Source organism: Uranotaenia lowii, chromosome 2 (genome assembly GCF_029784155.1).
Source record: "Uranotaenia lowii strain MFRU-FL chromosome 2, ASM2978415v1, whole genome shotgun sequence".
NCBI classification, from domain to species: Eukaryota; Metazoa; Arthropoda; class Insecta; order Diptera; family Culicidae; genus Uranotaenia; species Uranotaenia lowii.
In genome coordinates, this window is record NC_073692.1 from 277,614,152 (window position 1) to 277,638,381 (window position 24,230).

Sequence of the window (24,230 nt, forward strand, 5' to 3'; positions counted from 1 at the left end):
GCTTAACAACTGTTTCCAACTGATTATTTTTACCGGCAAGAGTATTTAACGTTCTCCACATATTTTTACTGTCGGATCTTTGGAAAAGTTTACCGTAGTATTCCTGCTTCGTTTGCTGTTTCAATTGGTGAAGTTTTTTGGACACATAAGAAAGCATGTCTCGAGCTTGACTATCAGCAGGATATCTTTTGCATTTGGCAAGTGCATGGTCTTTTATCTTGATCCATTTCCAGATGTCCAAGGTCATCCAAGGGCATTGGCCTTTAATTTTTGCAGTAATTTGGACTGTTTTTGAGCATTCAATTTTTAGTTTCTTATAGATATCAATGGCGCTACACAGGCGAACTTCGGCAGAAGATGAAGGTAGTTCTGTAAACGCGTTGTTAAACCGCTCGTTCAGTAGGGTGTAATTAGTTATAATCTTTTCTAATTTCCTTTCGCATAGAACCTCTTTTAGGCGTAAAGCGGATACTATGATACAGTGATCACTGATATCGGAAAATATTGTATGGTTGATAGTTTTCGAATGCAAAGTATCTGAGGCAATAACGTGGTCAAGAATGTTGCCACTTGCCGGTCTCGTTATGTGAGAATTAGTTGCTCGGAAGTTATAGCTATTGAGAAGTTCTAAGTATTCTACCGTTTGAGGATTGTTGGATTTGTTCAAAGGTATGTTGATGTCGCCTACTATGAATGAAGACGATCCAGGAGTCGAACTGGCAAGCATAGCTTCTATATTAGAATAAAAATCCGCAAACGTATAATTGGGAGGTCTATATATTGCGTGGATATTGAAATCATGTCCTCTAGACTTTAAACGTACATGAATGTGATGATAGCCATTCATATGACTGTTCGCCAGCTCATCACAATCTAAAGTTGCTTTTACAAATACCGCAAGACCTCCTCCATTGCTGTTACTTCTGCACGAAAACATCCCTCTGTAACCAGGAAATTGTACCAAATCGATGTGGGTTTCTTTCAACCATGTTTCACCCAAGACTATGACATCGAGATTCATAGAAATACGTTCAATGGCAAGTTTAATATCATCCATTTTATTTCCATTATTAAGTCCCCGCGCATTTAATTGTAGAATATTAAGATTAAAACAGTTGTCTTTGATTCTTTTTATATTTTTATTAAAATCTTCTATACTATTGTAAAGATAATTGTTTTCACTATCCATGATAAATTAATTTCAATGGTTGACCGTTCGGCCTAAGATTAGTTGCTTGACTGGAGACGTTTTGGAGATGACATGACGAAAGACGAGTTGTTTAGGAAACTTAAGGTTCGTTTATTTTTCGATTCGATGAAAGACTGCAGATCCGGTTTAGAACTCACTTTTTCAATTCTGGCACCATCGCTTCTTTTAATCAAGATTTTCCCATCACGCCCGGGCCAGACATATTTAAAATTCAATGCTTCCTGCACCTTTCTTGCTTCTTTCAGCAAGTCTCTTCCGAAATTGGTCATTTCGTCTCGTATGGATATAGTTTGGGTTGATCCTTTGAACAAATCGCCAACTTCCGAAGCTTTTAGTACCCCGTATGCTCGCTTTTTTTCAAAAAGATCTTCCTTGCGTGATTCAGCTTGAAAAACAACTAGTATTGGAGCAGATCTGTTAGAAGATTTTGCGCCAATAAGTCGTTTTGCGCTGACAATTTCTCCTTCAGCTAGTTTGCAACCCACTGTATCTGCTACCCGGTAAACGATCTGCAACACGCTCTCGGTATCATTCATAGGTACACCTAAGAATACAGCGTTTTTAGATAACGATTTCCGTTGTATAGTATCTAATTCCAGCTCAAGACCATCAAGTCGGCCTGCAAGTGCAACATTTTGTTGTTTGTAGTTTAACATTTCTTGTTTTAGTTCCTGATTTTCATTTTTTAAGGAAGCCAATTCAGTTTGAAACTCCTTAAGACCGCTATTAAGCATCTCAAACTTCTCGGCTAAAAATTCCTGTGAAGCTTCAATTTGCTTATTGGACTCAATCAGTTGGCCTATCTGTACCTGCATTTGGAGCTGTGTTTTCTCGAACGCTATACGCATGGTTGCTGATTCCTGGCGCGACTCACGCACGGCTTGTCCTAAGTCACGCATTTCTTTCAGCAGCTGCTCATTCTCAGTGACCTTTTGGCTTACACGCGAATGTCGATCGAAACAATCGTTAGAACAAAAAAACGGTTGTTTTTTTGCTCTTTGAATTGCGTTTCCACGAAGCTTTTTACACTTAAAGTGAACCGCCCTACTGCAAATGGTGCATTCAATCGTGTTTTTTTGTGGGTTTGGTTCCACTTTATCACACATGAAACATATGGTAGTATTTTCGTCGTCTTCGTTGGCACTCATTTCGAGATCGTTGGCACTCAGCTAGTTCAAAACATAAATGAACACCGTATAATGGAGCACTCACGAGATATGTGTGAAGAAGCTGTCAGTTATACTCCGATCGCCGCGAACAATGGACTACGATGTGCGGTGTAATTTTATTTTCCCGATTGTTAAAATAAAATAATGTGGTCAAATACCTGGTTCCGTCGGGCGAAATACTTAGCGGTTATAGATCCTGGGCCAGCTGTCAGCTATACTTCCACCGATCCAAGGACTTCCAATAATATCGTAAGTTTTCCACCTCTATTTTGCTCTATTTGTGGGAGCTTATGCCAGATCAACCAATTCCAATTGCTTCTTCTTGTCTTCAACTTATTTTGATGCCATGGAGCATGCGTGGGAGGGACTCGACCCACAACACTTGCACAGCCTTGTTGAAAGTATACCGAAGCACTTGTAGGAGGTGTTTAAGGTCGAAGGAGGCCATACCCATTATTAAATCGTTTTTGTTTGCCTTCAGTTTGAATCAATTTGAAGCTGTACCGATCTGGACACTTTATTTTGCCCCTGTTTTTTTGGAATATTAACTGTTTTGTTTTCTATCAGAAAAAGTTTTTTTTTAAACAGCGCAACATTAACAAAAATTGAAAAGAACATAATAAACAATATTTAAAAAAATGATTACGATGCGTTTTCGTTGAATTTTAACCAGAAAAATAAAAGAAATTTAAAAAAATAATTTGGACACTTTATTTTGCCCCTCACTGTAGGTAAACATTTGATATTCGAAAATACATAAATATATTGTCACGTTTTTAAACTTTGGTATGAATAAAACATTTTAATTGCTATTAATATTCAACAATTTTCTAAGTTCCAGTATAAATCTTAAAATGAAAAAAAGTCATTAGTAATTCGTTTTGATAATGAAACTCGAAACAAACTACCTTCTCTTAGTTGTCGAAGACCAAAAAAAAAAAAAAATTAAATTACAATCTATTTTTCAACCCTAACACCATCGTCGAAGGACGACGACCGGTGTGTCTGAGCTAAGATGGAAGTGCAAAAATGATTACACCGGGTTCTGTTTTTGCGGTCGTCAAAATGACGAATCGCGGAAGTTGAAAAAGCGGATCTGGAAATCGGAGAACGAATCCCGGATGCAATGATGTAATGTTTGAACCTGAGAAAGGAGAGAAGGAGAGGAGGAGGGCATACACTTAGCGGAAGAAAAATCGGAAAATGTCGTCGTTCCCACTGTTCGTTTTTTATAGCTAGGCGTATTGAATGCAGTAGGTAATCCTCGCGAAATCGTCGAAAGGTAGACACAGATGTAATTTAACATTTTGGCGTTGCCACTACTGACTGGAAGCCGGCTGGCAGAATGGATGAAGGCAGTAACACACATCCACACATATAATTTGCTAATGGCATTCGGGAGGAAATTTTCACGGAATGCAAATTAGATCGAATGAAGAAAACACAGTCTGGATTCAGGGAAAACTTGGGAATTAATGCTGGATGGTGCTTCAAAGTTTTTTTTCTGCTTAAAAAAGTTGTCAATTTGTTCCCAATGCATGTTCTGAGGTAAAAGTTTTGGGGATATTTTATGTATCAGCTTAACCATTTTTCATCCATAATGAAAGTGGCTCCAGAGAGTGTAATTTAATTTTATGGTATAAGTAACAGTTTGTAATTGCATTTGTATTTTTTTTTCGCTAAAATCAACACAGTTAATGTCCTTTTATGGTGTCAACAGAATATATTCGTACAGAAATGCAAAAACGGTTATCAGTAAGAACTTTTATTAATCTAGGGATCATAGCTCATTACTCTTGCGAAAACTTTTTTCCCAATATCACACACAGTAATTAACTTTCTCTCAATTTCTATCTTTTTTAATACGGTACTCAATGAAAATAACGGGATGATCAACATCATGGTTAGAAATTTATTTCAGATTGACTACAAACCGCTTTGATTTGTATTGCCTAATATTTTAAATAATATCTTGAGCATTTTCGAATAGGTTTCAAAATTCTCATAGTTCTTAACTTAAAATAACTATCAATGAAGGGAAACAGTATTGCCATGATGTCGATGAAAATTTCGTTTTAGTTCCACGCCACTAGAGATTATAGTCGTTGATTTAACCAACGTTAGTTTTTTAGATTTTTCCATTACTCGCTTACAAGTCTCATTCGTGTTTTTCTAAAATATTAATCTAGCAGCAAATAAATTGAAAGACAATTTATATGAAATTTTATGAGTTTTTAGGCCTATTCGTGAAATCAAATCTTTGAGAAAGAATATAAGGAATGAATAACTATCTTAGACATTGGTAGAAAGATTGCATGAATAGCGCATGCAGCGATATGCCGAATAACTTTAATCAATACTAAAATCTAATAAAGGGTGTCCACGATGAGATTGCCACACCATATTGCTCTGTTTGAGAGGTTAACTTTCAGAAAAAAATGACATTTTTTCAAAAAAATATATATTTTTTAGTTTTTCGGTAATAAATGCCCAAATTTTCTGTGATCAACTTTAAAGAAAAAAGAACATGAACCTAAATTACAAAAAATGTAGCTGATTGTAAATTGTTACTTCCGGATCGCGGTAACAATGAAAGCTCGTTGTCAAATTTGCAGCGCTCCCTTTTATTTGTCCGTTCGAAGCTATACCGGGACACGTTTTAAATTCGTTAAGTGAACTTTCTACCGTTTTATTCTGCCTCGAGTTCAGCCTTTCGCTTTCCACTAAATCCTACACCTTAGTTGGAGTCTGGTTTGATCTGGCGATTCCGAACTTAAAACGTTCGCTGCGTGGTATCGTGATCTGGGTTCAACTCTCCTGCGCAGTTTTACTTCGCACCCTTCCGTACTAATAAGTACTTGCAATTGCCTCAGCACGTAAATTTAGGGTAAGTATATGAATTTCACAAATCACTGTGCACTAATTATCCTTAGTTTTCTTCGGATCACCAAACTACTTGAATTGAAATTCCACTATCTTTGTTTTGTTTTCATGCTAACTGTATTTTATTTTTCCCGCCTAGACTCCTAAACTCACTTCTCACCTACATCGAGCTGATCTTCGAATCCTACAGCTGTCATTGCGCGAGTGCGTTCAATGGCACATTTGGGTTCGAAAGTTAGTTCAGTGACACTCCCTCCTAGTTTGCTGACTCCGCCTCTGAGTCAGCAAACTCCTCCTTAGCTCTTACGTCTATCACTGCAACCTTTACCGCCGGTCTCTCGTAGACACCTTTCGCCGTCTTTATTGTTACGGTACGCACCTGCCCGTCTCGGTTTACCGTTCCGATAACTCGTCACTCGAGCCAGCATTCCTTGGCAGATCCGAGTCGACGATGACCACGATGTCACCTTCTTTGATCGGTGGTACGTTCTGATGCCACTTGGAACGCCTGGTGATCTCCGGCAGGTACTCCCGCAGCCATCTTTTCCAGAAGTGGTTCGCGATCTGCTGCGATAGATGCCAACCTCGATTCAAAGCGATGGAGTTGACTTCCAGTTCGGTCCATGGTTTAAATCCGTCGGAACTGCCCAGCAACCAATGGTTCGGTGTGAGCGCTGGTGCGGCGTCGTCTTCGATGGGTACGTGGGTAAGCTGCCGTGCGTTGAGGATGCCTTCGATCTCGACCAGAGCACTCCTCAGTTCTTCCTCTTTGGGGCGATGGGGTAGATGCAGTTCCACTAAGGTGCGCTTGACGGACTGCACGAGTCGTTCCCAGTTTCCCCCCACATGGGTAGCTGCCGGTGGATTAAACACCAAGTGGTGGTCACCGAAACAAACTCCTGAGCCATCTTGTGCTGGTCGACGTCTTGTAGGGCTTGCTTCAACTCCCGATCGGCTCCGATGAAGTTAGTTCTTCTGTCGCTGTAGAAAACGGAAGGTGTTCCTCGTTGCACAATGAAGTTGCGGATCACCATTATGCACGAGCTTGTTGTTAAAGAGCTAGCTAAATCTAGGTAGACCCCGCGAATAGTGAGACAAGTCAATAGAACTCCCCACCTTTTTTCAACCCTTCTCCCTATAGCCACTTCCATCGGTCCAAAATAGTCGATGCCGGTATGTGTGAACGGTCGAACAAAAGCTGCTAGTCGACACTTTGGTAGGTCAGCCATTGCTGGAGGACGGGGACGAGCTTCCCGCAGCCTGCAGCGTTGACAGTTGGACCTGACCTTGGCGTATACTCTGCGTAGACAACTGATGCAGTATTTCTGGCGAACTTCGTTGATGACTGACTCGTGGTTTTGATGATCAAACTTCTGGTGGTAGCTTTCAACGATGAGATTCGTTATCGGATGGTCGCGCGGAAGGATGATAGGGTTGGCGATTTCCACGTGCATGCGCAGCAATCCTTTTTCATCAATGAACGGGTTGAGCTGGTACAGCTGACTTTGCTTGGGAATCGTTGCGTTGCGGTCGTCGCGTCGGAGAATGTTTAGCTCGGTTCGGAAGACGTCTTGCTGTGCTGTGCGAAGAAGGTAGTCTTCAGCTAGGTGTGTCTTCTCGCTCGAAAGGATTTCGATGGTGCGGGTGAATTTCTTTGGTCGAAGCTGGCGTAGATATCGGAAAACGTTGGCGGTTGTGTTGACCAATCGTCTCCAGATTGAGAAATCTCTAACGGGTGTAGCAGTATCGATTTGGCGGAAACTTATTTTATCTAAACACCCCTAGCACTCATAAAATTGTATCGATAAAGTATCGATTTTTCAGTTCGTTTTGCTTGAGCTCTCAGCTATTTTTAGATTGCGACTACTCAGAGAGTTTGCACTTCACAACATCAGTCGCTCAGTGACGTCATAGAAAAATTTAGGGAAACTCAAATCCGCTCTTCTGGCGAGTCACTCAATGACGTAAACCCCACCGCCCAAGCGAATTCCAGGTATGACGTCACCAAGGAACGGGCATTTAAATCAGATTTTTTTTGTTCTGCAACTGGGGTGTGATCGCTTAGCGCATGTTTGGATGAAGCCTGTAACCACCAGCTGATTGGTGCTGACCCGGTCATTAACCCCATCACGGGGATAGTATGATTGTATTGGTGTACTGGGTTTTCGATATCGCTCCACCCGAACTTACACCCGAGAACGAACCCTCGGATGGATGAAAGGGAAAGGTTTGGGTAAGAAGACATTTTCTTCGGGAAATTTCGGAATTATTAGTTCGCTATTAATTACGCAATTCCGGTCCCGAAGATCAATAGCGCATTTGATCTGACGGCTAATGCGATCCCTTGACCACTTTTCCTTCGACTGTGAAGTAGGCAGGATCGGTTTAATTTGTATTTCGCGCGTGATATAGTACAAAAAGGTACTAAAAATTGAAAAAAACCACGTTTTCAACAATTTAACTAAAGTTGCTATTTTCCCTCAGATCCCTCCGAGTGCAAATAAAAGTGCAGTTAGTTAATTTAGTGCAATTCAGATATTGAAAACGGGTAATTGGTTTGTCGATATTGTGCATATTGGGTATTTTTTCTAAATCGAATTCCAAAAATAGATTGCTCGAGGAACCGATCTACCTACCCCCCCAAACATGACGGTTCAAGGAAAGGATCATGCTGAGCGTACGCCATCATCAAACCACCCAACAACTCGTGGTACGTTTCGACCGACGAGCACACCGTAGATCGGCGAAACGGCATACGCACGACGGCCACCCAGGAGTGATTGTTCCACCCCATTGGAGAACCCAGGGCCGGAAAACCATCCAACTTCCGGAAAATAACAGGTTTGAACAGCCAACCGAGTGAGTACTCATCAAAACTGAACTATTCGTCATATATTCCTCTCCGATATAGATTGGTATGCAGCCTCTCACTTCCAAGCCTGCCACCACAGCTCAGTTGGTTCGGTCAGTGCTTAAGCACTCGTTAACCCAGTAACCTCGAGGTCACGAGTTCGAATTCTGGTTTTTAAAATCTTTTATTTTTATATGCTCTATCATCAAGAGCAGCATGGTTGAGGCGCGCGCGCGCACATGATTAAAATTTTATTAATCACCAACAACCAACCAACCAAACAAACCAAACCCCAATTTGCACACATGATCAGATAAGAATTTCCTAGGAAAAATTCTCTATGACTTTGGCCGGCCAATTAAAAGTCCAAAACTGCACTCCAAATTCTGAGGGAAAACAAATAGCCAGGCAGCGCTTGCGAGCGCTGAGCGTTAGAGGGGAAACCACGCTAATGGAAATGTAAGGTAGCAGAGTAGGGACATCCTAAAAACCAAAAATGTAAACCCCCACTAACAACCAAAACAACCATCATCTTTTTATGGCTAATAGAGCTCGTTTTTTGAAAGAAATATTTATGTAGTTTTTCTTTGGTGACTTTTGTTGGAGAGTTGAAGACATCGTTTTTTCCGGTTCCGTGGTTTTTCTAGAAGTCTAGGTTGACTTCTGTTGTTTTTTTCCCCCCTTTCCTGCCTTCTACGCGATCTTAGCAAACTTGTACGGGGAAAGTGGGTCGGTTGAAGAAATCCTAAGGAACTTGTTTTCTTATTCAGTTAGTATTTTCGGGACTAACTTAGGATTTGTCTTCTTACCTTGGTTTTCTCCGGTAATTATTTGGGGATATTTGATGGAGGGTCAACGGATTGAGGAACGGTAGGGTGATCGGTAATCAAAGGCCAGACAGAATACACCCACCCTATTGATGGGTCTCTTAGCCGGGCACGCACCAAACAGGGGGATGATCTCTTCGGAGTGGCGCATTTAAATCATCCGCTAAGCACCTCGATTACACCCACGCCCGACTGCCTCCCGTTGCATCTCGCTTTCAGTTTGGAAGTGCGCGTTGACGCACGCTCGCAGCTTTTCCACCGATTCCGTCAGTTTTTTCGGGTATCTGGCAATTCTTTTTCTGCTTGCCACAGGAATTCTGGAGCTTTGAACCATCTGCTGTCGTTCGTAAGGGAGGGTTGACACTGCCACTTCGTGCCTTCGTCCGCCACATTCCACTTCGTTGGGATCCACTTCCAGCTCGATACGCTCGTGAGATCTAGGATTTTTTCTGACTCTCGCGGCGACGAATGCGTTGTATTTGCGGTGGTCTGACCAAAAAAACTCGACGGGCAACCTTGTTCGATAGTCCCTGCATGACAAACGCAGCTAATCTGGCTCCAATTACTGTCGCTTAAAGTTCGAACCTAGGAATCGAGAGATACTTGAGTGGTGCTACACGACTCTTAGCGGTGACGAGACTGCATTCGATGTTGTCGCCTTCCACGAATCGGAGATAGACAGCCACCGCCGTGCCATTTTCACTCGCGTCGACAAAGGTGTGCAACTTGATCTCGGTGTGATGACCGATCGATGAAGACATCCTGTAGCACCGTGGAATACTGACGTTCTCAACGTCCGGAAGAAGATGTAGCCATTTTCGCCACTTTTCGATTGTTGATGACCCAAACAGTCTTGGCGGGTTATCAGTGACACTGATCATTGTCTGAAATCATATTTTAGTTATTAAATCAACATCACAATAGCTGTACAGCTTGATAAACAATAAATATAGAGCGATTTTCAGATAAAAATGTCAAATTGATACTATGGGCTTTCAAAATTCAGGGGTGTTCATGAAAAAAAAATGATGCAAAATTATTTATTTTTAATTCATTGGGATTCTCAGCACATTTTTTCGGATTTAACTGAAAAAAGTATAAGCCGTCAAACTTCCAAAAGTATCATAATGATGCCAAAAAAAATTAAGCATTGAAGGATTTCAAACCTTTCAGAAATGTTTAGCCCATGGAATCTGCCAGTGAATTATGAAACCCCAAAACCACTTCGATTCTGGTGCGAGTCGTAAATTTTTCAACCAAGATGAGAAAATAAAATCCTGTCAGATATAATTTCTCCGACCCACAATTTATGCTTGTTTAAAAAACTATTGGCTAACGGAGAACGCGATTTGCTTGCCCGGGATCTTTTTACGCTTCCCAAAGAATTCTATCGCTCGCTACATTTTACCGTAGACAAAGATTGCAATTTCCTACGATGGACGATGGTAAACGTAGCATTTATTGACTGCTGAGCATCTCGGTTTCGAATTTTATGGAACTCCGATTTAGTGTTGGTTGTTTGGGTTGACACAACTCAATTATTTCCTGAGCCCTTGGAAAAACTTATTTCAAATCGCCCTACCTTACATTAAATCGCAACCAATAACAACGGTTCACATTCATGCGATCGTAAAATTTATTTTCCAAAGGCGAATCAAAACATCCTCCGGAAAAAAATATTTATGAGCAGCAGAAGATTACTGGCCCACGGGAAAGCTTTGCTCGATGCTCGTTAGGGAGAAAGGCTGCGGTATGGCATAAATTGAAGGTGGAACAAAAAGCACTTTATTCTTGCCCTCTGGATTTTATCACCCGGGACAAAATGGAAACGGACTTCTGCTATTGCTCCCTGCTTCTGATCCTAACTCCTAAGATTCCGAGAGACCTGAAGAATTATGCTGGGATTGGCATGTGGGACGAAAACAACCAGGGGATGTTTTTTTTCTTTCCTTTCGTTTTCTGTTATCCTTATCATACTGGTTAAAAGCTTGAAAAACATATTTTTATTTTACTTCACGGGCCATTCCTTCTGAATGCCACAACTACATAGTTGTCGTCCACGGCAGCTACTGATTGAGCTCGGTGATTTGACAGTCAAGGTATGATAAGAAGAGCTTGACACAGATAATGCAGTTGGTTTGCTTTTTAAAAGGGTCATATTTTGTTTTTGAAATAAGTGTAAGTATAAGTGTAGGTATAAGATACTCTTGATTATTGAAAAACTAGTTACACTAAAAAAAATTAAGAAACCCATAAGACAAGATCTTATTGTTTTTTTCAGTTAATTTATAACTACGTACAATATTAGCAAAAATGCTGCTAGCTTTCTTGCTTACATCTTCACCACAGTTCCACTTCTTATACAAAGGACACTCGTTTGATCTATCCAGCTTTATATTTCATAAAGTCTAAAATGTCTACCTTAAAATTTATCTCGCAGAATTCTTTCGACCTACATCTTTCAAACCAAATATTTGGTCACCCTTAGACGCAACATGAAAACTATTGCGACTTTGTGGTAGTTTGACTTAAATATAAAGTCACTTCTTTGGCGGCGTACATAAATTTTCATTATTTTAGATTCATTATTAAGGTTATTTAATCTTGTTTCAAAATGTATGGAACTTAATATGATGCAACTTACTCGACCGTCGGAATTGTGCTCCGAACGAAAAAAAAAACCGAAAAAGATGTCAACTTAACATTCTCATATCTTCTGATTACTTGACCAAATTGAAATTATTTGATTACTTTTTAAATTTTTAATCTTTTCAACTATATCGGGAAATCAATTACTTCTAAAATATACAGTCCCCCCACAATCATGGGTCACACACAAATATTAGTCACCGGTCATTTAAACTGCTGATATCTACTGAACTAAAATAAATTTTTTCATACTACTATTTTTAGTTTATCGATAATATCATCAAACTTCATTAAATATATTATGTGTAAGCTTGATAACAGTAAAATTGCTTTTTGAATAGTTTTTGTCATACGGTTATAATTATCTGTTGAACTATCGCAAAAATTTCCACTGTTATAACATTGGTATCTTAAACCGTTAAGCCCCTTATGCGGGTATTTAAAAAACTCCAACAAAATAAATAGGTCTCATAGAAGCGAAAAGGACGAGTTTACGTACAAATGAAACTGATCGAATAAAACGCGAAATTGCAAAATTATTTGCAAAATAAAATTGACCCGTAATTGTTACAAAATCTACCAAATTTCACACAATCATGGGTCACTTTTTTGTTAGCAAAGCAAAACATTTCTTGGTTGCTATAGCTCAACCCAAATGCACCTTGAATTTATACTATCAAAGAATGCCCCTGAATGTTTCCCACAAACGCGATGACTTCCATGTTGATATTCGGGTGTTGCCATGGAATGGACTTCTATGTGACTAATAATTGTGAGCAATTTGACTAATAATTGTTACGGGCTACAATTTTTACCCATAGTTGTGCTTTCGAAAAACGCTGATTGTTTCGGTAAATTATGTTATTTTTTAACTAATAATCAAAGGTTTGAAGAACCTCTTAGCTGAATGAAACTATGATTTCAAAGTAGTCGAAGATTCCTTTGAATTCAGCTACAGTATTTGAATGACCCAAATACTAGTATTTCACTAGCTACTTGCTAGCATCCTCAGTGGGTTATCGGAGTCGATAACCCACTGAGGATGCTAGCAAGTAGCTAATGAAATACTAGTCAAGGTTCTTATATTAGAAGGTTTGCTGACTTTTGCAGTAAGTAGGCGAGGAGAGCGCGGAGAGGTTGGTGGAGCTCGTTATCTTTGTGTACAAACATATGAAATTTTTTTTTGGTAAGGCAATCTCAATCAATCTTTTAAAACTGGTTTTCAGTATCCCCAAGTCAGATTCCATTAGCCACCGGTCGGCGTTCGGATTGTTAACATTGATAACATAACAGTTAAATTAAAATTAGGAAAGACACTTTTTTTTTCTCTTGAGTGTGAGATTTTAAACTACATTTTATACGTAACAATCTTTATATTCAGTCCTTTAGTTTTGAACTGCAATTTTTAGGACAACTCATTCAAAAAAAATTAACAGCACCTCTCCTAACTAACTGCCCGGGAACGTCCGGGGTGTTTCAGGCAGGACATAAATAAGTCTCCCTCGACGGGCAACGGAATGATGCTGTGCATCAACCTCGATCGGCCTCTTACTCATGACTCAGCCAACACTTAGCCATGATTTAGCGTCCTTCTTCAGCCGGAACATGCCATCCTCCGGAACCCAATGATATGGTGGCACAATATAACCACAAATGTTCATACAACTCGTGTACGTGGTCTGCATTTAGAATTAGAATCGAAGGAAATAGAAATGAGAAGCATGGTTCAAGATTTAGTATTTTCAGATCAGTGCGTACCTTGCTCAATAGTTGTGGAAAGATCGTATTCCGGATGTTCTGCTCCAACAATTGTAAAAAAAATCACTTTTAATGTTTCAGTGACTTCACTTTTGTACCGGAAAATTGATTACTTTGATGATAAACAAAAGCGACGAAGGAAAATTGTAAATCCAACGCAATGTAAACAAACGCAACGTACCCATGGTAGCCAATTTTGAAAACGAACATGGCTGATAAGGAAATTTCAAGGATCAGTACACCTACTATGTACCCCCCTTGATACTAGTATTTGGGTCTTTCAAATACTGTAGCTGAATTCAAAGGAATCTTCGACTACTTTGAAATCTTATTTTTTAACTTAACTAAAAATAAAAACACATTTGAACTCAAAGAGGAAGCATTTAATAACTGAAATTCATTTGATCAATTAACACTCGAATAAACAAGCATTTTGTGGTGAAAGCACAGACAAACAGACGGGACACTCGGTTTTCATTTTTCGCAAACCTGTTCCGAAGCTAGGCAATGTCGCCACAAGAGTGCACTAGGATCACTAAGAAGCAAATCTGAATTTTCATCATGGTAGCTGTGATTATGATGATACATATATTCATCACCATGGTGTTCACAGTATGTTTATTTCCGTTTGTTTTTATCCAGCAAAATTTTGATTCACGGTTTAGAAGAAATTTATAATTTTGAAAAATTATCCGCAACAATCTGCAGAAATAATCGAACCAGTACATCAGTCAAAGGCTTACTCCATCGGTATGTAAAACTTCCTGTCTTCGTGCAAGATCGAGCTTCTAACAGCCAGTGCATTTGTATTTTAGGAGTTATTTCCCTGAGAGTTGTGCAGATGAGTTGGGCGTATCCAGTTTCGCGGCTGATACGACATCTGTTCCGGAGCTGATGCGTCACCGAAGACGACGATTGAAATCTGACTTTTGGAATCCGACGACAACGGTTGCCCTTACCAAGGGTAGACGCTACCACACTGCGGTTGATCCGTTCGAAAAGCGGACGGCAATAGGGAACGGTTAAAATCCAGTGTAACATGGCCACTACGTTATCACCATTCGAATCGATTCGTGTAATAAGGAGGAGCGCATTTTCAAAACGAGAAGAATGCCCGATCCCCGAAACAACCGTTTTTCGTCCCTCTTCCATCAATGGTTGTTTATGTTCACGAAAAGTACAAACAGCAAATCAAAAACTACATATGTATTTAAAATAATTCAAATTAATTCTAAGTCATCTCAATGAATCTGGAAGACCGCCAAAAAATGGAAGCGAATTTATCGAGGATGAGCCGAAATACTACCAGATGATTTTTCAAATAAAGTTTAACCTCTTAATTAACTCTTGAAGAATTGTAGAGAAGGCTCAAAATTTTTATTCCGACAAAAACCTGAGAACTTGGCACTTGACAATAACTCAAGTTATTTTTTTTATTAAAAACAACACCTTCAAATTACAGGATACCTACATAGTTCTCAACAATGTTGAAAACCTGACCAGTAAAAATGGGTTACATGTAAAAACTAAGTATGAAAAAACGTTAATAATTCACCTGAGGTCTCAAAACAAAATGGAATATGTACTAGGAAATCCAAAAAAGATTATTCTCAAATCGTAGTTGTATTTTAAACAAAATATTCATTCACAATTGTAGTAGTTTCATTTAATAAGTCTTCATCGGTTTCGGCTGGAGGAATGTTCGATAGTTCATTCGGTCGTCAACTCAAACCCTGTTAAAACCAAATGGTATCTATCGACGGGATTCACTCACACTCAAGGGGTTACCTAGTCCGGGGCGTAAATTTTTATGACATGACTCTGCAACATAAAATTGTAGTTTGAATAATTTAAAATACTTACGCTAACGAAATAATGAGGGAATGATTAAAATCAATCTGGTCCAGACAATCTATCTGTGAGAGATGATGAAGTTCCGTTTTCCTTTCCTTTTATTGAGCTGCAGCCGTTCATGAAGTTTCTTTTATTTATTCTCTTAAAGCCTTGCGTTTAAACCACCAACTTGCGCTCTGATCTTCAATAAAATGGAATGTCTCGATCACACGCAAAACATCAAATTTAGAAGAAAATTGACAAATTCCCAGCACAAAGAAAAATTTGTTGTTTACACTTTTAAAAACATCACAATATCTTAGGCTACCTGGGTTACCTCGATCATTTCATTTTATACAAAACTGATTGTTAGGCAATACCGACACCAGATGGCAGTGCAATCCCTTGCGAAAATTTGGACGATTTTTCTTCTAAGTGTCCTGTCTGTTTCTCTGTGGTGAAAGGATACGTTAACTGACTAATGATTGTGGGGGGACTGAAATTTTTGAAGTTAATTCTTCGACTTATTTGAAAAGTATCCATGTCAATATCAAACACTTTTTAAGCTTAAATGGTTGCAAAATATCTTCGTTTTGTGCATCAATCCATCTTATGATCAATTATTGCATTTTTTACACATAAAACCGTTCGTAAGAAACATTTTATTTAAGACTATGATTCCATAAAATAATTTAAAAAAATATTTGGACAATGGTGCTTAGACTGATTTAGCTTTTCCATTTTTCTCCGGAACACAACCCAACTTTATTGGATAATTCTTAATGCACTTTTTAATACTCATGCAAAGTTTAAGCTAATTCAATCAGTTTTCGGTAAAGTGCGAATAGTTTTTGTAAAAAATGATTAGTTTCTCTATTCTTTATGTAAATGTTTTCTAGCGATCTACTGTTTGTGAAAATGTACGTTCTTTTGAATTCAGATGGTTGGTTTCAAACACATCTAAATGATGTAAATAGTATTATACAGCCACCACAAAAATTTTACATACATGTGTTGGTGTGCCAAGCTTTTCATTTAAATTTTTTGACAAACCAGCATGAAAAATTGATTTCCAAAAAAAAAACTATGAGAAAATTGTCTATGACCTGACCTGACAGCTAAATTTAAAGTTTCTCCGAGGACTAAAATATATTCGAGATCAGTTCTTAGTATACTGCGTACCGTTTGAGGGTGCCGTAGAGATGAAATAATGACTGTTTGAAGTTGAAATCACGTTCCATTTCGAATATTAAATAGTCCGGTCACAGATAAAATTATGGTGTCCGGTCGAAGACAAATACCTTTGTTTAACTTTAACACTTAATAAAACATTTTTTGAGAATGAGTTTTTCATCAGGAATTTTTTTAAATCAATTTCTTAAAATTCATAATGGCAAGTGCCGAATTTTCAACAATGAAATTTATGGAGAAAATAAGAAGAAAACAATTTAGATTAGACAATTTTGAATCAAGAAAAAATAATTCTAAAAAATTAAGAGCGATGTCAAACTTTGTATGGGAGCACCGTCCTCCCTTAAAATTTTCCACCTGGAAGAACGAAGGGTTCCCAAAATTTATAGAAACATTTCTCGTAATCAAATACCTTCCCATGCCAAATTTGGTCAGACAGATAGACAGACAGACAGACAGACAGACCCCTTTTCTGTTTTTTTACAAAACCGTTTTTTTCTGCTCTTCTATTTTATGAAAATTTCATAAAAGATCGATTCTCTGCAACAAACAAATCGCTGGTTTTTTTAAAGCGATTCATTTTCGTTACATTTCAACGCGCCATTTTCTTTTAAACACCGTTTTGCAAAGTGTTGTGACGTCACGAAATTTTATAGTCAGCATGAAATTAATCAAAGAATGATCTTCAAATTAATGCTTAATTTACTGAAAATGCTTAGAAACTCAATAAATACTTAATGTGATTTTGTGATAAAATCGATCCATTTATTCACAAAAACGAAATGCATTGAATCATAATCTGCGCACATCAATTTTATACGAAATTTATTTGTGCGATCACGTGAATATTATTTAGAAAAAACTAACATTTGGAATAATTTATTCGTTAAAGCGTTCAAATAAGTCTCTGAATCTTATTAATATTATTTTTTTTAAAGAAAAGGGAATATGATAATTTCAAAAGCCTTCGATCTATTAAAAGTTAATTAATGGATACTAGAGTGCCTAAATCAGTCTTATGAGTTGCTAGCTAAAAAAGATCCTAGGCCAAGTTCAAAGGTCTATGCTAAATTTATTTTCATTAAAGTCATTCACAAAGCTCTTATTATGACAAAAAGATTATCCCAAGGTCTCATTTCGATAAGGGTTATGATTATAAAAAAGATGATGAGTTTTAAAAATAAGCTTCTGAGAGGTCAATTACAAAAAATACATGAACTATCATTAATCGACGCTTATATACCCGTTTTTGAATCCTGATACATGTTTATGATGACTCTAATCGAAATGCGTTCTTCAGATGAAATATTATCATAAAAAAAGCTTTAAAACACTCCTTATAAAAGAAAAATCGGTTGATAAAAGCCGATATTTTTGATGAAAACCTCTTTTTTTTTTCCGAACAAAATCAACATAATTCAATGCAAACTTCAGGTTTGTTTTGCAACCCCTCTCCGTAGTATAATCTGGTGATACGGTCAAAATTTGGTCAATATCAACTTGACGTATTTCTTTTAGTTTTGCATTTTAAAAACCTTAACACCCCTCATTTTGAAGGAGTTGCTCCTATTTTGATTTTGGAATTCACTCTTCAGTTGTCAAAATGCCGTCCAAGGAAGAAGAGCAGTGTATCAAAACTTTGCTCGCACATCTCGAAAATCCGAGCTACTCGCACGCAAAGCTGGCAAAATCGCTAAAAGTTGCCAAATCAACCGTTACAAATGTAATTAAAGTGTTGGGGAACGTTTGTCGACAGCCAGGAAGTCTGGATCGGAAGGAAATCGAAAACCGGAAGCCGCTGAGACGACAAAGAGAGTTGCCGGTAGTCTCAAGCGAAACCCTAACCTCTCACTCCGAGCTGCCGCAAATAAGCTGGGTGTATCGTCAAAAACCGAGCCGGACTATCGACTTACAAGAAGGTAGTGACTCCAAATCGCGATGATAAACAAAATACGACGGCCAAAGCGCGATCCCGGAGGCTGTACACGACGATGCTGACGAAGTTTGACTGCGTGGTAATGGACGACGAAACCTACGTCAAAACCGACTACAAGCAGCTTCCGGGACAGGAGTTTTATACGGCAAAAGGAAGGAGAAAGGTAGCAGATATTTTCAAGCACATGAAACTGTTCGCGAAGAAATATCTGGTTTGGCAAGCCATCTGTTCCTGTGCCTTGAAAAGCCGCATTTTCATAGCTTCCGGGACTGTCAACCAAGAAATTTACGTGAAAGAGTGTTTGAATAAACGTCTGCTGCCTTTTCTGAAGAAACACGGTTGTTCCGTACTGTTTTGGCCGGAGTTGGCATCTTACGGTTGGCCATTACGGTAAAAAAGCCATGGAGTGGTACGCCGCCAATAACGTGCAGGTGGTTCCCAAGGACTAGAACCCTCCCAACACGCCAGAGCTCCGCCCAATTGAGAAATACGGAACTTAAAGAAGACCAAAAAAAACTGCTAAGGACTAGCAGCAGTTCAAGGCAAACTGGCTTTCTGCGGCGAAGAAGGTGGACAAGGGAACTGCACAAAATCTGATGGCAGGGGTTAAGCGTAAGGCCCGGCAATTTGGATTTGGAAAAGCGGAAGCCTTACTGATTTTTTTTCCTGAATTTTATACTTATTAAACTTGAAAAAGAAATTCAATTTGATTTTTTAAATAAACGAATTCATCGATTTACACGCGTTTTCTCCTGGCCAAATTTTGATCGTATCACCCTTTAATTTTGCATGGGATCCTGTGCTAAAGTTTTGAAATTCATCTGACTTTCGAAACCAGAGAGAAACAAGAGCATAAATGTTGAAAACATAATTTGCCTACGTACTCTTTTAAGAGTACGTGTACTCTTTTTCGATCGAGAAATGGGCGTACTCTTCTTTTTGTGAAATTTTACGAAATGTACTCTTTTTTATGAGAGCCATTTAATCAGAAAAATGAGCTTGATTGTTTTCTGTACATGAAGTGTGTTTACCACATCTTATACAAGAAATACGAAAGAAATACAACTTTCAATACCTTACCTGAATATCCCATATTCATGAAGGCATCTTTAAATCGTAATTTACAGTTTGCGCAATGAGCGCCGTTGAGTATGCAATATACCCTCAAACAGTTATCAAAGTGCACAAAAGCAATATACTCAAATGCTCCATAGCGCACAAATCTAAAACTTTGTTCAAATGAAATATACGTGCCTATTTTTTTAATCAAGTATTTTTTAGGATTTGGTATGATTGGACAGCAGAATATCAAATACTGATTTCCTTTCGAATAATCCAAAAAGGAATATTCAGTTCCTGACTTTTCTCTTTTCATAAGTTGAAAAAAAATAATTAGAAAATTTATAATTATATTTCATTCCTAAGTTTTCCAGACATTTTCAGAGCGTATTCGGACCGGGAAACTCGGGCATTTTACCCAAAAACTTGACAAAATCCGGGCATTGGATTTTAAAATTTTCAGTTAAAAAACCGGGCAATATCGAAATTCAGACCATGACCATGGCTTTTCCCATGAAAATTCAAGAGGAAATTTTCACTTTTCACACACATAAAAAATTATTCTTTAAAGGGTCACATCAGCGATGTTCTATTCAAATTTTACATTTCTAAAAAAGTCTTTGCACGTGTATTTCGATGAAACAAGCCCAAGAAAATCATACATTGTGAAAAAAATTTAAAATGAAATTGAAATTTTGCTTAAAATAAGATAAATCCAGGCATTTAACTCTATATACACAGCAAGAAAAAATCGTGTAATTTCAGATTGAAAACGATGCACGAAAACGGAACATTGATTTTGACCTAAAATTCTATCACGGTGTATTTTTCCAATGATGTAATTTTGGGAGCATGTAAATTTAGATCGAAGTCGATGCACGAAATCCGACGAAGAAAGCTGTCGTGTAAAAATACACAGGGATGTAAATTAAAAGTATTTTCATCGTCAATATAAAAAAATATTAGTAAAAAATTATGGTTTTCGGTGTTACGATTCTGATTAATGAAAAAAATCATGGGATTTAATTTCCGTGTGGTATATATTTACAAAATAACACCTAACAAAAAACGGTTATACACTACCACGAACAGGGCTAGGCTGGAGATGTTGTATATGATGATTCCTTTATTATTACATAGTATTTTTACGGGTCAGTGTTTTCAGCATGCTCGGATTATACCTGACTACTATGATAATTGCAGGAAACTTCACATCATTCCCCTGGTCGATTCTCAATGATTAGCCGTTTCTATAATATAAACAGAATTTAAATAATTTTATATTAAAATACTTTTATTCAAATTTCATATACCTACCACTTTATAATACACCTAATACACCTATCCGAAAGAATTTTGCATGGGCGGAAAACAACCGAGACTTCCGAGCAACACTTTTCGGATAGTCGTACAAGAATCACCATCTCGAGTCAAAGTAATAAACACTTATGCCGTAAAAAACATTGCATCTGTTCTGTTTCACATAGTTATTGATGTAATTTTAGAGCAAACTTGTAATATCTCATTCAACAAATATAAATTTACACTATTTGTGATATAAATTTCATCGATCGTTTGGACTTTGCATTCCGGAATGTAAAATTAAACCAAAACAGTTTATTTCAATTCACTTTTTGAAAAAAAAAAACTAAAATTACATCAAAAGCAGTTGAAAATTACATCTTTTTTTAATTACACTTGCGAAAAAAATAGATCACTCGTGTTTTAGATTTCGTATACTTTTAGAAATTTTTTGCTGTGTATTTCCTTTTTTGTCTTGAAAAAAGCAGGCATTCTGGAATGCTTAGTCATACCTATACTCCCAACAAATTGTCAGTATTTGAATGACTCTAAAGAGCTCTGTTTTTTTATACAGTTTTTTTTTTAATTTTTTTCGCATTTTTTTTTATCATTGTACTCTTTTTAGCATTGCGGGATATGGTAACCCTAGGTTTTCGTTCAATGAATATGGTATGGAAATACATATAATTTTTTCAAACTTATCTATTCAATAAAAAAAAATGCACCAAACGGCTGCAAAATATTCTTAATGACAACATTTTCAAAAAGAACAATGAGAATTGTTCCGGAAGCTATCAGACTTTTCCAGAGAAATAATTTCATACATGTCGGGAATCCCGGGAATGAAAACATGATTCCCTGGAATCGGGAATTCCCGGGATGGACACTATAGTGTTCAACAAGCGCGATTTCATTTTGTTTATTAGAGACGTTCTAAAACAACCACGTTTATGCGAAAAAACTATGTTTCTTAGTTTCGTTAAAAACTTTATAATTGAATTTATTTATTGAAGCGCATTATTGTTATGTAAAACTTGCATTGAATAAATACTGTTATAGTGTTGAAGTGGAAAGTCATGAACGTTTGGAAAAATAGTAAAACAGTTTTCGTAATGTCACAACGCATTCTTTACTCGGGTGGAACTCACAACTTTCTGAACCGATTTTCATTCTGAAAAATGCATCGATATCCTCTCAAAATGTTTAAAGAGACCGCCAATTTTCGGCAATATGCGACGTTTAAAGCAATCATGAACTGAAAAACAGGAGAATTATCGAGACGTCAAAACGCTTAAAAATAGAACCTTTATCACCGACTCCAGAGCGTTAACTTGCTGTGATTTATTCTTAATCCAATATCACGCTTGAAAAATGGCTTTTGTACAATCATTTTGCAATATTATTTTCTAAATAGCTAGGTTTTTGACAAAGTTATGTTTGATATAAGGAATAACTGGTAAAATCACTTTATTTCCATATTAAATTTTTAAATTTCAACGACAACATCTCAATTCTAGAAAAAGGTAAATGATTATCTTTTAATGGACAATGAAGCTCAAGAAACAATCTTTCAAATGCTGTACAAATTATTTTGAATATTGAAAACAACATACATTTCAATTAACTTTACTGGATTTAATTTCATTATAAAGAATGTGAATTTGTTAATCAAGCCATGCACACGTATCAATTTCTTTTTTGACGTGAAATTACGTCTTACGGCAACACCATAGGGGGGGCAAATTGAAATTCGCGAACGGATCTCGCGTCACGAAAAACGCCTCTTTAACAGACATCTTTTCCTTACAACATTTTGGGTTAGCTATGCGTTGGTACACCAATACTTATAAAGCGCCAATACTTATTGGGGCGCAAAACACCCGAGCGAGAAAACCCCGACCGTCGACCCAAACTGCACTAGATCCGAAGTTATAAAAGGGCAAGGATTGCGCCGTCCCGTTTTCATTTGGTATTAGGGCATTCTCCCGTATGGTCGGTTGGAGCGACCAAAAATGTTGTGAGCGCTGCTATTTGCTTTGTTGGTGCTGCATATGTGCGATCAATTTTGCCGTTGTCTACCCATAGCGCGCTATTCTTCACCACGAGTGGGTGCAATTTGCTAAGTTGCTGGCGCGGCTCAAGGTGCTGCTCACCCAGTCAGGAATAGAGTGTCCATTTCCCGGCCATTTCAGCGTTCCCGGGAATCGGGAAATCTGAGGATTCTTTTCCCGGGATCCCGGGAAAAATTTAAAACATGAAACTCTTAACTCTCTACAACGTACGAATCGTTATCGATATGATATTTTTTTTAATTTAAGATAGTAGTATTGCAAAACATTTCAAATTTGTTTACTGCCTCATTAATTTAACAAGCCTCAAAAACAAAGTGCCTCAACCGACTGGTCTGATTCTAGATGCAAAAATTTGAAAGAATTGAGAAAGATTTCTCACTATCGATAGAAGTTAGTTTGCTAGACTTCATGTTATTCATCAAATATCGTTAATTGTCAAATAACTATCCAGTTGTTTCACAATATGTCATTTTTTGCTTATGATTTTGTTAAATACTGTTAACACTCAGTATCCCAAACAAAAGTTCTAAATGATGAGTGTTGCAAGATTCTTTCCGTAGCGTTTCATTATTGAAATTGTTTGGATTTTATACATTCTTTGTCGTTTTTTCACTTTTAAACTATGTTTTCGATTGGAAAAACAATTTTTATCGAATTCAATGTATTAACCAGATTTAGAAAAAAAAAATATTTAAGACCTAGCCATCAAGTTAAAACTATCATTTTCCTTGCTCAATCTGATTCATTTTACCCATTTAGATCGTGTAAATTTATAAGTAATTTAGCACATTTTATAGGTTTCGGGAATTCCCGGGATTTTTTAGCGTTTCCCGGGATTCGGGAATTCCCGAAATTTTTTAATTCCCGGGAAATCCCGGGTAGGACACTCTAGTCAGGAAGGAGCGCAGCGAGTCGTTTCCATGTATGACGTTATTTCTAGGATTTTTTCTTGTAGTCCCCCGATTCAAGTTTTTGAAGCGACCAAAACTTTCATTTAGAAGTTTTTCAACCAGCAAATCTGCTCGTGAAAGTAAATTTGGAGTGTGGTACGGCAAGAGGCCACCACGCAAATTTCTAGACAAAAAGCCATAACAATTAAAACCAGTCCTCAGGACTGTATTCTCTTAATTAAAAGAGTTTAGAATCATATTTCCGTCGTTTTATGTCAATAGATTCTGGGAAACCTTCTCTATCTAAAGGCAATCTATTGCTCCAAATTTAACGAATTTTTTTGATGATTATATTTTTATGTTCTAGAAGGGGTGATCTACAAACTTTTGGCCGGTGGTGTACTTTTAATTGATCCGGATGAAAACCCAATGGATCAAAGCAAGCCTTTGTTAGAACTTTATCTTCATTTTGCGTGCGCTAAGATATTTTAGGCATATAAAATGAAAATTTGAGCGAATTCGATTAGTTGCAGTCTCGTTTTGAATGCGCTCACGTACAGACGTGTTAAAACTTCGCTCTCTTCAGTGCCTTCTCAACCA

At 37.7% G+C, this 24,230-nt stretch overlaps 1 protein-coding gene across 1 annotated transcript; it reads right to left on the reverse strand.

The window, feature by feature from the left end:
* Positions 1-5,655: 5,655 nt before the first annotated feature.
* On the reverse strand, positions 5,656-8,056 carry LOC129742717 (uncharacterized). The gene is made up of 4 exons (XM_055734662.1): positions 7,899-8,056; positions 7,551-7,686; positions 6,150-6,926; positions 5,656-6,078 (listed from the first exon to the last, which is right to left on the reverse strand). The coding sequence occupies exons 1-4, from the start codon at positions 8,054-8,056 to the stop codon at positions 5,656-5,658; spliced, it is 1,494 nt and encodes a 497-aa protein (XP_055590637.1).
* Positions 8,057-24,230: the final 16,174 nt, after the last annotated feature.

What these genes read in the sequence shown, in the direction of transcription:
- LOC129742717 (XM_055734662.1), bottom strand. Translation starts at nt 8,056, where the DNA reads ATGGGGTGGAACAATCACTCCTGGGTGGCCGTCGTGCGTATGCCGTTT. An exon ending in ATCTTCGGGACCGGAATTGC is followed by an intron (nt 6,927 to 7,550) that starts GTAATTAATAGC and finishes TATCTACGCCAG; the next exon opens with CTTCGACCAAAGAAATTCAC. An exon ending in TGGCTCAGGAGTTTGTTTCG is followed by an intron (nt 6,079 to 6,149) that starts GTGACCACCACT and finishes CGACTCGTGCAG; the next exon opens with TCCGTCAAGCGCACCTTAGT.